Source organism: Carassius auratus, unplaced genomic scaffold (assembly GCF_003368295.1).
Source record: "Carassius auratus strain Wakin unplaced genomic scaffold, ASM336829v1 scaf_tig00005214, whole genome shotgun sequence".
In the NCBI taxonomy this organism is placed as follows: domain Eukaryota; kingdom Metazoa; phylum Chordata; class Actinopteri; order Cypriniformes; family Cyprinidae; genus Carassius; species Carassius auratus.
The window spans coordinates 2,192,317-2,207,760 of NW_020523638.1; the positions used below are offsets into that span (position 1 = coordinate 2,192,317).

Here is a 15,444-nt window from a genome sequence, read left to right on the forward strand (position 1 = left end):
ATACAGTTAGCTATTCTAGACATTTTATATTTAAAGTGAGTTTTTATTAATTTTCCTACCTTCTAGGGTATCTTTTATGTAGGTAGGTAATGATAATGAAAGCTCATGTACAGATAAATATTCTGTAGGAAACAAAACAGCAAGCTATTATTCAGGAGTTGAGTCAAAATTAGAATAAGTGAAAGTAACATCTAATATAGCCTACAATCAATAATTATATATTTTTAATATATCATAAGTGTTAATGCAGTGATGTGACATTATACATTAGTAATTAATATGATGCGTCTAATAGTTGTAGAGGAATACTATACTGTGACTTTGCGAGAATGACAGCTTTCGTGATTGACATGAAATCACGCGAATCCGTAGCCACGCCTCTCTTCTGTGGTCGTCCAATCAGAGACGAGCACAATCGCCAAGTTGTTCCTGGAACGTCATCAAAATCTGCTGACTGTTGATTACGTGGTGAAGTTAGGTAGCCAGCTGCTAGCCTCGACAAAAAGATCACACACACAAATATAGGGCCTGGAGAAATATTTGCATTAAACGTGATTTGCATTACAATGACCCTCAGTTCTGTCAGAGTGTGTGGAGTTTTTACGGTAGGTTTACCCGTCTGTTTTGTTGGTTTAGTATAGAAATGGACGAGAGCTAGCATTCGCTAGCGCTGTTTACAATCTATCTGTTATTTCTCTGGGCTTTAATCGGCAGTTTTGGGTTAGATGTTGTCATCCACTGTTTGCATGTTATTAATGAATGCTTCAGGCATCTAGTTTACGTGTCATTGTTAGATCCGACAATGGCTAGCTTACTACAATGTAGCATTTCAAGCAATGTAAAAAATCAGTCTCTTTGGCCTTTCAGTTTATTCTTAAACATTGAACCGCATCAGAATTTAGTTTTCGGAGTTGATATTAATATTTATTTTTTCTGTATCGCCCATGTCTTGGTTAAAAACAACTCATCTGCTTTTAATAATCCTGCATTCGAGTATCATTAATGTAAGTGTAGTACTATTTAGATATGTCCCCTCCACTAATATAAAACAGGCAGAGATGTACACTAGATAGTGATGTGTACTAAGCAGTTCACTCTTCGCATGTAAGCTGGCAGCACAGCATGCTCATTTTATTCAGAAAGACATCTGCTGATTAAAAGCCTTGTTTGATTGTATCTTTCTGCTAATTTAATCCTAATTTTCTTCACAGATTCAAGGCAGCAGAGAGTAACACCAGAATGAGATCTGCATAAGCCATGGGTATCATCGGTCTGTTTTACGACGACCCTAAAGTGTCTCGTTGACAGTTGAAGAGACATTAAAATCATTGCTTCACATACACACACACACATACACAGCTGTACGCTACATCTAGACTACAGAGATGTTCGCGAAGTTGAAGAAGAAGCTGGCGGAGGAGGCCGCCACTGCCCCTCGCTCCGGACGCATCCCTCGCTCCATGAGCAAAGAGTCCATCACTTCTGTGGGCGCAGATTCAGGCGATGACTTTGTGAGTAGAGCTTTCTCTGCTTTTGTGTGATTCTCAGTCTCCAGCTTCTTGCAATATCATATCTTCATGCATTGTTTAGACCCATAAAGTTGCTTGGTCTGTTTGAAAATACGATCTCATTCTAGTATTTGATATGATAGGAGATCTCAATCATATTACCTGCTTCCTTCATGTCCAGCATATACTTTTTCAAATATTAATGCATTGAGTGCTTTAATCTACTCCAGTTCTTCTTTAGTGCATTTTACTATTGTTCAGAAGTTTGAGGTTGATTAGATTTTTGACAAGATCAGGAATGCATTATTTGTTTAAAATACTGTTAAAATAACTTATCTATTTTTATATGTTAAAGTGTAATGTATTCCTGTTATGACGAAGCTGAATATTCAGCATCCACTGTACTGTTTACTCTTGGCTTATTCAGAGTTTGGTCAGAAAGAAACAAAAAATTTGTGTTCTATTTCTCTCAGGGTTGCACTGAATGGTGGCAAATCTTGTTACAAATTTTGTTTTGTTTGTTTTTTTTTTTTTTTGTCAGACAATTGTACTAAATTATTGAGTCTTGTCATAAGAACATTCGTATAATATGTTAGTCATTAAAATGATCCTTTTACAACTCCTTTCAAGTGCACTTTCACTTCTAGGTATCAGTAAACTGCCAGTTGACAGATTTTGATAAGCAGACAGTAAATGCTTTCCTGTATCCTCTCCATAGCAGTTATTCCTGTTTCAAATGACTGGTATATTTTTAGTATCACTTCTAGAGAAAGTTGCATGACTGTATTTGCACAGTGCTGCACCTGAACATCCTGGAAGTATGATGACGTTTATTACTAGAGTGCTGTGCTGTGCTGCTTGGGGAAACCAGAGAGATCCAGACTGAGAGTGCTAAATATTATCACATGGCTTGACAAACCGGTGTAACCTGACACTCTTGTCCTCCAGCAATTAATGAGAGACACTCTCAGAGTTCGGTTCAGGTTGTCTTTCGCCCTAAATAATTAAAGCTGTCGGCTTGTTGGAGGATGAGAGTATCAGTGACCGGTCTAAATCAAAGTCACTCTTATATTGTTGGTGTTTTGCTGAGAGAAACGAATGGGTTTTGACGCAAAGGACAATGTAAACAGTTTAATTAAGATAAAAACTACAATAATTTAGCATTTGTGCTGTTGAACATTTAGGTGTTCTTAGAAATATGAATAAACATCTCTCTTTTGCATTCCGTTGTTCTTATAAAGGATATGCAATGACATGGGTCATTTCTTTGATTTTTGTGTTTTTTCTCTACTGATCAGTATTGTATATTTATTGTTCTATCTCATTTCCACTGTTAAGATTTGTAATATCTGCTGTCATCTAATGCTCATAGTGAATATAAAAAAAATAAAATATACAAAAATCTTAATGCACAATATTTTTGTTTCCTAAATGTACATTTATTTTAAAAATGTTAATTAAAATTTTTATTTTAGTGTGTTTTAATTTGTCAACAACAAACTTATTTGAATATTAATTTACTTTGACTTTAATAGGAGCTATTTATCAGTTGTTGGCTATAACATTAAAATAATTAATATAAAAAAATATATATAAATAATATCTACCGGTAATCAGTAATTTGTATTAAATAATAGATAGTATTAATAAATTTTGGGCAGAATATTATTCTGATATTTTGTATATATATAATGTATGTATAAATGTGTGTGTGTTTTATATGTAGATTCATATGTCTCTGTTATTCACTCCTAGGCGTCTGATGGCAGCAGCTCCAGAGATGATGTTTCTTCTCAGATTCAGCGCAGAAACGATCAGATACGAAAGCTGGAGGCCAAACTCTCAGGTATAGGCAACACTATACAGTGAAACTGATGTAAACACAACGAGAGAAAAAGACTGAAAGGAGGAAAAAGATACGAAAGGCCAGTGTGACTGCTTTGTATAAGGTCATTGGAAAATCAATAAGAAAAGGAAAAGCTTTATTACCTGCCACTCTTACGGGCTCAATCTATATCAGTCTTTATCTGGACACCTTTAAACCCTTCATACATTTTGTTACAATGGAAATGTATGAAACGCATGACTTTTGACAGATTTGCCACAAAACGAGCCTGGAATGAATGCAAATGACTGCACTGTAATGGCCTTGAAAATCTGCATAAATAATAGATACCTGGCTGTCACTATCAGCCTGCAGTGGTATCAGTTACATAGCCTGATCTAGAAGCTCCTTTAACCCTTGAGGAGCAACACTAGATGAGATGATTGCATAACTGACCTGATCAGGGATGATCTAATAGTGTAGGTCAAAGGTCAGTCATTGTTCAGCCTCACAATCAGTCTGGTTTTCTCATCTCAGAAAATCATTCTGTTTTTCCCTCCATTTGTTTATCTTCTCAATCATGTTTGTCCCTTTGTTTTCTCTCCCCCCTGTTTTTGTCCCTCCTCCCACCCCCCCCACCCCCTCATCCTCCTCTTCCTCCCTCCGGCCGTGTGTTTGTGTGTGTTGGTATCCCATTCCCCAACACTAGACTACGCTGAGCAGCTTCGGCTAATGCAGAAGACCAAGGAGAAGCTTGAGATTGCATTAGAGAAGTATCAGGATTGTACGTACCGTTCTTTTCCTCCCAGTTCCACCTCTTCCTCCTTTTGGCTCTCTCTCCTCTGCTTGGTTTCCCATTTGTTTGTCCAGTGCTTTTACACTAACCTCAGGCAGATCAAATGTTCATTCTTACAGACAAACTGATTGGCCTAAAAATTGGCCTAAAACTACTGTAGCGTCAATCCGGCTTAAGAAAAGTTTTTTGCTGCTTTAAACACAATTTTTATGAAGGTGACCATATTTTGTCAGCAAGTGTAAATTGTGCCTGTAGATATCAACCTAATAGAAGACATTTTATTTCAAGTGTTATGAATCTATAAGCTCTGATCCAATTTCTAGACATTTCCAAAGTAAAAGGAAAAACATACACTGATTTTAATCAACTAAAAAAAAAAAAAAATAGATGCTTGTATTAACCATCTGTTTCACAGCTGTATTGACAAGGACATTTAGAAAATGATTTGCTATGCTGTGATGTCTTTTTTTTTTTTCCAATAAAGTTTGATTAAAACAAAATGCTAACAAAATGTATATTTTATGCATTGTACTTTACATATGTTGGGTCTGTAACCATATAACCAAGTAACCACTAATTTCATGTTATGTTACATCAGTTTTAAAGGAATAGTTCACCCAAAAGTAAAAATTTGCTGAAAATATACTCATCCTCAGGCCATCCAAGATATAGAAAAATCAGTTTTTTCATTAAAACAGATTTGGAGAAATGTGAGCCTCTGTATGAATGGGTGCCGTCAAAACAGTTGAGAAATACAACACAATAATCAACAAGTAATCCTCAAAAGAAAATGTAACTATGTGTTATGGACTGTGTGTTTTGGCCAGAAGCAATGGTTTAAAGTTAAAATGTCTTAATGGATTTATTTCCTACAAACTTCAATCTTTTTGCTTCACAAGATGTTAATTGATGGGCTGATGGAGTTGTGTGGATTACTTGTGGATTACTGTGGTGTTTTTATCAGTTGTTTGGACTCTCATTCTGACGGCACCCATTCACTGCAGAGGATTCATTGGTGAGTAGGTGATGTAATGCTAGATGTCTCCAAATCTGTTGTGATTAACTCCTTTACATCTTGCATGACCTAAAAGGTGAGTACATTTTCAGCCAGTTTTTATTTCAATGTCAACTATTCCTTTAAGGTTTATAGATATAAACAGGTTTTCTCTTTCTCTTCATTTATTTATTTTTTGCTTGATATTCAAAGTGCTTTAACATAAATTTAAGCTGCACATTTCTGCTTTTAAACCCTCCCAATCTCTTCTCTGTTAAACTATCAGTGTAAGTGTATTTAATGTAAACATGTTTGCTGCTTGTTTACACACCCTTAGGAGTGTATTCAAAGTATCATCTGTGAAAACTAAGTGTACAACACATGTAACATTGTTTTGAAAATGATCTAGAATTTCTCTTTAAGACAAAAAACACAAAGATTAAAGCAGGAATCAGAAAGATGAGATCTTTTGTCTGATTTATGTGTTCTATCAGCATCCATGCGCAAACTTCAGGACCAGAATGAAACTTTCCAAGCCAACAGAGCCAAGATGGCAGAGGGCTTGGCCTTAGCATTAGAGAAGAAGGACCAGGAGTGGATGGAAAAGCTTGCTATTCTGGAACAGGTAAAGATGCTTTATTATAACATGTTGGATAAAGATTTGGAAAAGGCTCTGTTTTGTAAGTCACTTAGTTTAAAAGCGACTGATCAATGAATATTTCAAACATCAGTGTCAATGACCTATTATTTTGTCATCTTTCTCTCTAACAGGAGAAGTCGTCCCTGGCCGCTCGGCTAGACGAGATGACGGAGCAGAGTTTAAGTCTGTTCCAGAAGAGAGATGACTTGGATGAGCTGGAGGGCTTTCAGCAGCAGGAACTGGCCAAACTCAAACACATGGTCAGCACAGTGAACCTTGAGGATTCTTTTATGAGTGTTACACATCAATAACTGCATTAAGACAGACTCACAGCTCACCATCCTCCATATTCCTGCACTCAGCAATAATTTGTACTCTAATGCATATCCATATAAAGGAATATTAAACCTAACACCAAGAAGTGATTGAAAACCCAGACTATAACAGCTCATATAAATTACAGAATAGACAAGAAGTTCCTTCTCGTTTCCAAACTGTTTAAGCACTTTGTTCATAAAACTTGTCCTGCAGCTGCTGAGGCGAGAGGAACAACTGAGTCAGCGGGAGAAAGAGCTCAAACTGAGAGGAGAGGAGCTGAACACAGCGAGACTGACCCTGAGCCAAACCCAAGACAAGCTGTATGAGCTGGGAGAGGAACACCAGGAGATGTGCAGGATCAACTCACAGCTGCAGGCCCAAAGGTGTGTGAAGAGGAGCAGAATCATGCCTTCCTTAAAGGAATGATTCAGCCCTACTACAAAATATTTGGAATGGGATTAAAATGTGATTGGGTATTCTTCTTCTGAAGAAGTTTGTTTCAATTATAATGTCTTGCTGACAAAAGTCGAATCCCCAGTTTGTCTCTGTCTCTTTCAGAGATGAGTTGTTGAATGAGAGAACAGATGCTGAGAGGAGGGTGGTGGCTCTGGAGAGGAGAGAGCAGGAGTTACAGCAGCTGATCCAGCAGGTCTCGGAGGATTTCCAGAAGGTGAGCACTTGGAAACTTTCAGCTCATCAGGACAGATGACTCTCAGAAGCCAAGAAGATCACTTATTGGAACGGAGCCATACCTCCCATTTGAAAGTGTTTTCAGCCCTCCTTCACTGTTGTACACTTATAACAGTGTTATAGCATTGCTCATGATTAATTTTTGGATTGTTTTATTAAAACCAGTATTATATAATTTCCAATATTTCCATTTTGTATTATTTTGAATTGTTTTGTTGCAATATGTGTGCAATAACATGCTAGTTTAGCTGTGGTGTTGAAATTATGGAAATGCAGCTGACTACGTCTCATTTCTGTATTGTTTCTTCTTTGTTTTCTAGGCACAAAGCAATGCAAAGGAAGTCGAGAAATCAATGGAGCAGCTCCAGTCTGAACACAATAAGCTGAAGCTACAGCACGAACAGCACAGGAACAAGGTCTGATTGACTCCACAAAGAATTAATTGATGCTTAAGACTCCTCTCACATTTGCAAATGAAAATTACTGACTGCAATTGTGCTAAATCATGCAGGCACATATGAGTGGCATCCAATGAAAACCTGTAGGCTATATGATATCATCAGAATGAATGCTTTCTAATTATTAGGACATACAAAAACTAACTATATGTATATTACTTTTATCTGCTTTCTATAGCTTTTCATTTTAAATTTGATTTGGGTTTAAGAGTACCAAGATTTCTGACAATGCATCTTGACTGTGGCGTTCTCTTTCAGTGCACTGCATCTAGTTAGTTTTATTAATTTTAAAACTTAAATTTTAATCTTTACTTATGGTATTAATTGGTGTGTATTGCATACTACATATTTTAAGATGTTCATGAAGTGATTAGTCATGGTTTCTGTTGATTTAGTCTTTTTGCATTACATACAACAGAGAAAAGTATATGTCTTCGTGTGACTTCGTGTGCAACGCTCTAAATACAACACTGGTTGATTGTCACATCATTATAACTCTTCATACCTTACTGTGATTGGTCAGGTGGCGGTGACCGAGGAGGAGCGTGAGCGTGTATTTGCTGATTTGCAGGAGAAGGCTGCTTCTTTAGAGAGGAGACTAGAAGCGAACTTCTCTCTGGATGAGCACCTACAGGAGCTGCTCAAAGAGGTCAGAGGACACAGAGTACACACCGATCGTCTTACTGCAGTTTCAGTCATCTAAAAACCACATTGTGTGTGTGTGTGTTTAGAAGTGTTCATTGGAGCAGAGGTTAGAGGGAGCCAGAGGAGAGTTACTGGAGGAGAGAACAAATCACACCAGTGCAGTCAGTTCACTGGAGGCCCAGGTGAACAGTACAACAGCAGAAATAATCATACTGTGAATTGATCTTTGAGAAAAGAATCACGTTTTTTGAGATACTAAATTTGTAATTGTCCTAAGCTGTAAAGTCATTACCATCAGAATTAAAACAAATAAAAACATCTTTAAATATTTCAGTTTGTGTGCAATTAATCTAGAATATAAAAAAGTTAGCTTTTTTTAATTAGATTACAAAAAATAAATAACTTTTCCATTATATTCATATTTATAAATGCACCCGTATTGTACTTTCGTAACTTTATTTTGATGACAAAATTCCTGTTTCTTATTCGTTTCCAGATCTCTCAGCAGAACGCCACCATCACAGACCTGCAGACTCTGGTCAAGCACAAAGACGACTCGTCCAGGGCTTACAGAGAGAGGACAGACGTACAGGTGAGTTACCCCACAGTTAACCCACACACCACGTGACTGGCTGAATGATCTGATCTGTGTGTGTTGTGTCAGATATCAGATCTGGAGCAGAGACTGGCTGACTGCACTGAGAAGATGAAGAGTCTGCAACAGCAACTTGAAGACAGTGAAACGCATGCAGAAAAACTGGTACGTGATGTCAGTCAAAGTCACACCAAACATCCCAAAGCTGTCTCAGAGACTGACAGACTTTGTTTGCTGAAATGTCGCCCCCTTCTGTCAGATATCAGTCATGAATACTGGGGCACTGGCATTATACAAGGATAAGAACTGAGTTTAAAATTGGCTTGGCAAGCAGCTCAGCGACTGACTCACTTCTTTTAGTTTTGCCTTTAGATTGTTGACCTCTGACCTTTGTTCCCACAGCATGCAGAGTGGGCAGAGGAGAGAGAGCGACTACAGCAACAGGTCTCGACACAGAGACAGAGAGGCTTGGAGAAAACGGCCAGACTGGAGGAGGAACTTCTCACATCACAGCGAGAGATAGAAACCCAAGCAAGCAAGCATCAGGACAACCTGGTGTGTGAAACATCACTAGTCTGTCTTTAATTATTATGCACTTGACATGGGAACGTTATCTGATGTTTGTCTCTCTTTCTCAAGCGCTCACTGGAGGAGGAAAAAGCGTCGCTGTTGAAGAGCAAAGCTGAGGTTGACGGCAGTGTCGAGAGACTGAACGCAGAACTAGAGCAGGCCAGAGTAAGAATAATCTGCCACAACCGATTCACTTCACAGATTACCTTAGTAACATACACTACCATTCAGACGTTTGGGGTCAATAAGATTTATGTTCACCAAGGCAACATTTATTTATTTATAAACCTTACATTATCTTATTATTAAATATATATAATATACTTTTTTTTTTACACTTGAGTTATGTTGTCTGTTATATTTGTCTGTTACAGGCGGAGTTGATCAGCAGACAGACAGTAAGTGTTGAAATCGCCAAAGCTCTGGAGGAAACCAGAAAACAGAGAGAAGAACTCCAACAACAGGTTCATTCACTGACATGTTCAAACACATCATTTATTTACTCACAAAGTCGTTTTCCTGTGTCTGAAAATTGATTTATTGCTTCATTTCGATAGGTCGGCAAAATGACGGAGTCTCTTGAGAAGGCGGAGCAGGAAGTGAGTCGTCTTTCTCAGGATTTAGGAGCGAAGGAGGAGGAGCTAAACACGCTGAAGGAAGGTGAGGGACCAGTTGTGTTGGCAGCAGGGGAGCCCTGTCCACCCCTCAGAAACTGAAACAAAAAATATCATTATTTGAAGTAAAATAACATTCAATAAAATAAGATAAAAACTCTTTATTTCAGCTAGTTTCTAAGGCAGCATTACTTATTTAAATTTATTTTAACTTGACATACTAAAATAACTAAAACTGAATATATATATATATATATATATATATATATATATATATCACTGATTCAAACCCCTATAATTAACCTTTATAAAGGTTTTTTTTTTTTTTAAAGTACCTTTAATTTCTTTAATTCATTTATAATAAAAAAAAAAACAATAAAAAAAAAAAAATGCAGATTTCTTAATACATTGTTATTAACAGCTAAATCATGTTGATTTTGTTATTGAACTTCAAATAATGATAAAGATTGTCAAATCTTAAGAACACGAAACAATTCTTGTTTAATTTTGATTTGAACGAAACCAAAAGTAAAGTTTTTCAGTCAGGTTGGATTCAGTAATGGTCTTATTCATCTGATTCAGTGAAATATTTATTAAAATTATTGAAGCTATGAGTCTTTTTAGCAATATATTAAAAAGAACTGGGCTACATTTGTGATGTTTTTGAGTTCTGCCTGCAAAGTCTATTCAATAAACAGACGTGTTTGGCACTCTAGATTATATCTGAAACTTTTACGTGCTTCATATTTGTCTGTTTCTTACTGCGTGTCAGAGCTGCGGGCGGCCCGTAGCAGTCTGTCTTCTCTTCAGGCCGAGTGTGAGTCTTGTCGTTTGGAGGCTGAAGAGAGAGAGCGAGAACACAACTCTCAGCTGACGTCACTGCAGCAGGAAGTCCTCACACAAACACAACAGCTCTCTTCATACCAGTCACGGGTCAGTGTGTGCTTTCACCCACTCCAGCATCAAGCTGCCTGTTGATCATAGATATATTGTCTTAGATATTTAGATGTTTCTATGCGTTCCTAACAGGTGTCTGATCTGGAGGGTGAGGTGTTGAGTTTAACAGCACAGTCCCATGCAGATGAGTGTGACGGGGAGCAGAACGGGACGGTTACTGTAAGTGATCTTGACCAGTTACAGAAGGTCAATAAAGACCTGGAGCAACAACTGGCTGAAAAGAACAAGGTGAGAGCAAAGAAAACCACTCGAATGAAAAAAAAAAAAAAAAAAAAAAAAGCATAAGTTTAAAGAAGAGCAGAGATTTTAAAATTATGAGCTTGTATGTAAATGTATTAAAATTAAATGGAGAACAATTGACTATTTTACTTTTATTATAATAATAGAGAACATATTTTACAAGAATAAACTACCCTACATTATTTTAATAATAACGTGAACTCTGTACATTCTATTGTACTTGACATTTTATAGAATTAAACACATTTATAAACCAGAACATTTAGTATCAGAGTAGAGTTGATGCACAATCACTAGAATTTGTTTAAATATTTGTTTTGTTTTTCCCCAGACAATCAAGCAGCTTCAGCAGAGGCTTGCAGAACTCAAGAGGACGTTACAGAAAGAGCTGGTGTGTATGTTTGTTCAGAAGCTTTAGAGTCCACGTCAGCTGTCAGCAAACATTTCCTCACAAAGTGCTTGTGCGACAGAAACTGAAGCCAGATCCTGACTCTGAGATGAAGGAGAGACTTCAGGAAGGCAGGCAGGAGAGGTCCGCTGAGAAGACCGTCTCAGAGACACAGATGCCCCCCACTGCTCCGACCCCAGCTTCAGGACCCCCTCAATCTTCAGGCCCACCTCCTATCACCTCCAACACCACAGTCATCAACAGTTCAGACCTCACCGACACAAGAGAGATCAACTTTGAGTACCTGAAACACGTGGTGCTGAAGTTCATGTCCTGCAGAGAGGCAGAGGTGAGGGCTTGATGGGTATCTGACCCGTCTGCTACACCAGACTGATGTTATTAGAGTTTTTGCTATTACCGCTGTTCATTCTTTGAGTTAGGGATTAGAAGAAACTCCTAGAAATAAGTGTTAACCTTTAGTTTGTATCCTGGCAGCCGATTAAGTGGCCAAGTTGAGGGGGGGGGGCTTTTTCTATCATCTAAAAGTTTAAGGTCAGATATATATATTTTTTTTATTAAAGGATAGTTCACCCAGAAATGAAAGTTTGCAAGTAATGAAAGTTTGCAAAAAACATACTCGCCCTTGGGCCATCAAACATGCAGATGAGTTTTTTCATCTGCAGTGAATGGGTGCCGTCAGAATGAGGGTCCAAACAGCTGATAAAAATATTATAATAATCCAGAAGTCTTTATTATTGACTGGTATTTTTGCCAGAAGTGATGGTTTAAAGTAAAAAATGCTTAAATAATGGATCTGTTTCTTATAAAGCTTAGCTTTTCACTTTACCGGATATTAGTTGATAGACTGGAGTCGTGTGAAGTATTTGTGGATTATTAATATGTTTTAATCAACTGTTTGGACTCTCATTCTGACGGCACCCATTCACTGCAGAGGATCCTTGGGGGGAGCAAGTGATGTAATGTTAAATTTCTCCAAATCTTTGCTAGCGAAGAAACAAATTTTCAGCAATTTTTCATTTTTGGGTGAATGCTGTTAATAGTTTTGAGGAAGGATGCTGTAAATTGACAAAGAAGCGACAGTAAGGACATTTATAATGTTAAAAATATTTATATTTAAAATAAGCATTGTTCTTTTGAACTTTTAAAGATACAGGAATCCTGAAAAAAAAGCATTACATTTGCAAAAACATATGAAGCACATCCAGTCATCCTTTGTTGCAAAAGCATTTGATTTATAATGCAGATTACTGTAGCTGCGGTGTCCTATAAAATATTTTCTGGTACATTATTTCCGCTAATACACCTCTCAATTCAATCCGCCTGGTGTGTGCATCACTGATTTCCCAACACTAGAGAGTCCTCTGCTGTCTCTTCACTATAGAGTATAAGTGTTGCTTGAATGAGAGGTTACCTCTCTCTGAGTCTCTCCATCTCTCTCTTCAGGCTTTCCAGCTCATCAGAGCCATTTCTGTACTTCTGCATTTCACAAAAGAAGAGGAGGACATGCTCAAACAGACACTGGAGTACAAGGTGTGTGAGGAAAAACAAACATGTATGCATGAATCTGTAAGTGTGATGGAGGTCATGCTGCAGTCTCCTCCGCACCATGAGCTAACTAGGCCACTCTGCTAAGGCGGCTAACAATGTGGGTCAGGGTATCTGGCTCACCGCTCTGAATCAAACCATTAGCACCCGGTGACACGGTCAGGAATAGCAGCTGGCAGGTATTTCTAGCAGTGCTGGAAATCACTGCACATCACTGTGCTGCAGTACACTCACCGCCTCGGTCCCTGCCGCCCATCTTCAGCTACTTTCTGGATTTGTGGAAAAAGTTGATTTGTTTTATTTCAGAAGTTTAACTTCATTTGAAATCCGGTTAAATGTCACTAGGGATGTACATATCACTTTTTTAATGATCAATATAGAAATAATATGTACCATTTATTATATTTCACTTATGTCTCTCTCTCGAAAGTGGAATAGCCATTCGTCTTTTCTACTGTAGATTCATAATCTAATATTGAAAATTAATTTGAAACATTGTAGATTGAAGCTGTTATTATTAAGACTGTTTCTAAAAGCAGGCATCGTGTTACAAAAAACTTTATATCATATTAGTTATAGACCAAAACATGTAAATAATCAATTACGTAATCGGCTATTAGCATCAAAGTCAATGGCTATTGATTTAATTGTTGTAAGAATTATAAACATAACGTAATAACAATCATTCATTTTGTTGTTGTTGTTGTTATTAATAAGTTAATGCATTAATAGAAGTATTACTAATAGAAACTATAAATATATTAGATTACTGAGTGAATATAATTATCAGAAGGATGAAAAGTCTCTCACTCACCTAGGGTGCAGTTAGTTGATCAAAAATACAGTAAAAACATCAATGTTATGAAATGCTATTAATATTTAAAAGTTTTTTTGTATATATTTTTTTAAATGTATCACCGATATAAATTACGAAGCTTAATTTTCAGCATCATTTCTTCAGTGCCACATGATCTCTCAGTAATCCTAAGCTCTGTTTAAGTCTAATGTTTTATGTATGTTTCAGATGTCATGGTTTGGTTCCAAGCCCACACCCAAAGGCATCATACGGCCTTCCATCTCAGGAACCTCTAGCTGGAGCTGAGATGAATATTTGGGGGGGAAAAAAGTGAATGATTTCAGTAGAAAACTACTGACGTCTGGAGGGAGCGATTGCAGACGCCGCAGTTTCAGTCTCTTCCTCAACAGTTCCTATGTAGCTCGTGCCCTTTACACAACGGGACACGGAAACAGCTCTGTCCATGTTTCACTAAAATATTGCAGGGACTGGAAACAAATGCTTTATCAACATCTTTTAATGACTGGGGAATTTCAGCTTTTAAGTAATGGGTAAAAGGCATCATCCGTCTCACGTACTCTGTAGGTTCATCTGCTTTTAGAAAACGAAAACTGTTTCCAACATCCTTCAACTGGAAAAGGGATTTTTTTTTTCTTCTTTTTTTTTTATAACTCCATTCTGAGCTCAATGGGAGTTGGGTGAATCATATCTGCTGCTCCATTTCAGTGGTATTTATGAAGACCATAAACGCATGCCCTGCGGACATCTGGACATCAGTAAAAATCAGGAATAGGATTTCACATTATACGGTTGTGATTTTGAATACCTGGAAGCATCTCTCTTTTAATCTGCCTTGTTTATGTGTAAATTAGTTACGTACATTCCATACAAGTATTTATGTATGAATACCTGTATATAAGTGATAAGAGGATTTATAAATCAGTGGATGCATACCGTAAGGGTTTGTTACATATGCATTAGTCAAAACTGTGCTCATATAAGTTATGTATGCATATGTGTGAGATTCTTCACTGTGGGCTTGAAACTGTAATTTAGAGGCATATATGCACAGACTGAGGAAACAAGCATGCATGCCTTATACTGAATGCTTTGATTGTACTGGTTCTGAGTGTATACTGAAGCATTTGAGTACACTTGAAGCCTTACCATTCAAAGCTAACTGCATTTCTATTTCTCCGAGAACATGTCAATAGAAACATCTTTCCTTTTTCCCTGTGAATACAAAGTGGTTTTGAGTCCGAGCCAGTGATTTGCTGTCCGAAACAATGTCATTTTGTGTGTTTTAACACTTTTAAGGCCACATCAGCACTAAGGTTAACACTCTTCTGGTAGAAAACAGCTGACTAGAGACTTGAATATCTCTGCGGGATGCTTGACATGTGTTACCTGTTTTGAGAAAAAGAAACCCAAAGATTTCTGTTTTATGTAAAGACTGATTATGAAATGAGGCTTAAATCAGTTGATTCTTGAGAATTTGTTTTGCCGTAAATGAAGGTTCTCTGGAAAATGTAGGAAAAACGGCCGGTGTATGAATCGCTTAGGAATGAGATTTCTATTGAAAGATCCAAAATGCACTTTTCTACGACTGTATTCATGTCTTGTTTGATGTTATGACAGTGCGGCGGTCACCGTATCCATTTCCTCTGCTTTCGGCAAGATACCACTACATCCTTACTTTGGTTTCACTTCATGGTATGTCAGGAATATCAGAACTTGACAAAAATTAAAATCTTTCTCAGTGACTTTGAAGAGACGTGTGCTTCTCTGTGGTTTCCAGTGCTGACTAAAGTGCTTTCGTTCAGTGGATCTGAAAGTGATGAGAA

At 37.4% G+C, this 15,444-nt stretch overlaps 1 protein-coding gene across 2 annotated transcripts; it reads left to right on the plus strand.

The window, feature by feature from the left end:
• The first annotated feature begins 437 nt into the window (after positions 1-437).
• On the plus strand, positions 438-15,374 carry LOC113070749 (golgin subfamily A member 1-like). 2 transcript variants are annotated; one of them, XM_026244171.1, is made up of 23 exons: positions 438-605; positions 1,212-1,511; positions 3,264-3,354; positions 4,043-4,117; positions 5,618-5,748; positions 5,895-6,023; positions 6,295-6,464; positions 6,640-6,751; positions 7,092-7,187; positions 7,753-7,878; positions 7,961-8,056; positions 8,371-8,466; positions 8,539-8,634; positions 8,872-9,024; positions 9,109-9,204; positions 9,414-9,503; positions 9,597-9,699; positions 10,426-10,586; positions 10,683-10,838; positions 11,182-11,241; positions 11,321-11,587; positions 12,703-12,789; positions 13,829-15,374. In XM_026244171.1, the coding sequence occupies exons 2-23, from the start codon at positions 1,386-1,388 to the stop codon at positions 13,904-13,906; spliced, it is 2,595 nt and encodes an 864-aa protein (XP_026099956.1). In that variant the 5' UTR covers positions 438-605; positions 1,212-1,385; the 3' UTR covers positions 13,907-15,374. The 2 variants fall into 2 exon arrangements, with proteins under 2 accessions (XP_026099956.1, XP_026099958.1); XM_026244173.1 differs by lacking the exon at positions 4,043-4,117.
• The last annotated feature ends 70 nt before the right edge of the window (positions 15,375-15,444 follow it).

What these genes read in the sequence shown, in the direction of transcription:
- LOC113070749 (XM_026244171.1), top strand. Translation starts at nt 1,386, where the DNA reads ATGTTCGCGAAGTTGAAGAAGAAGCTGGCGGAGGAGGCCGCCACTGCC. An exon ending in AGCTTGCTATTCTGGAACAG is followed by an intron (nt 5,749 to 5,894) that starts GTAAAGATGCTT and finishes TCTCTCTAACAG; the next exon opens with GAGAAGTCGTCCCTGGCCGC. An exon ending in AAACGCATGCAGAAAAACTG is followed by an intron (nt 8,635 to 8,871) that starts GTACGTGATGTC and finishes TTGTTCCCACAG; the next exon opens with CATGCAGAGTGGGCAGAGGA.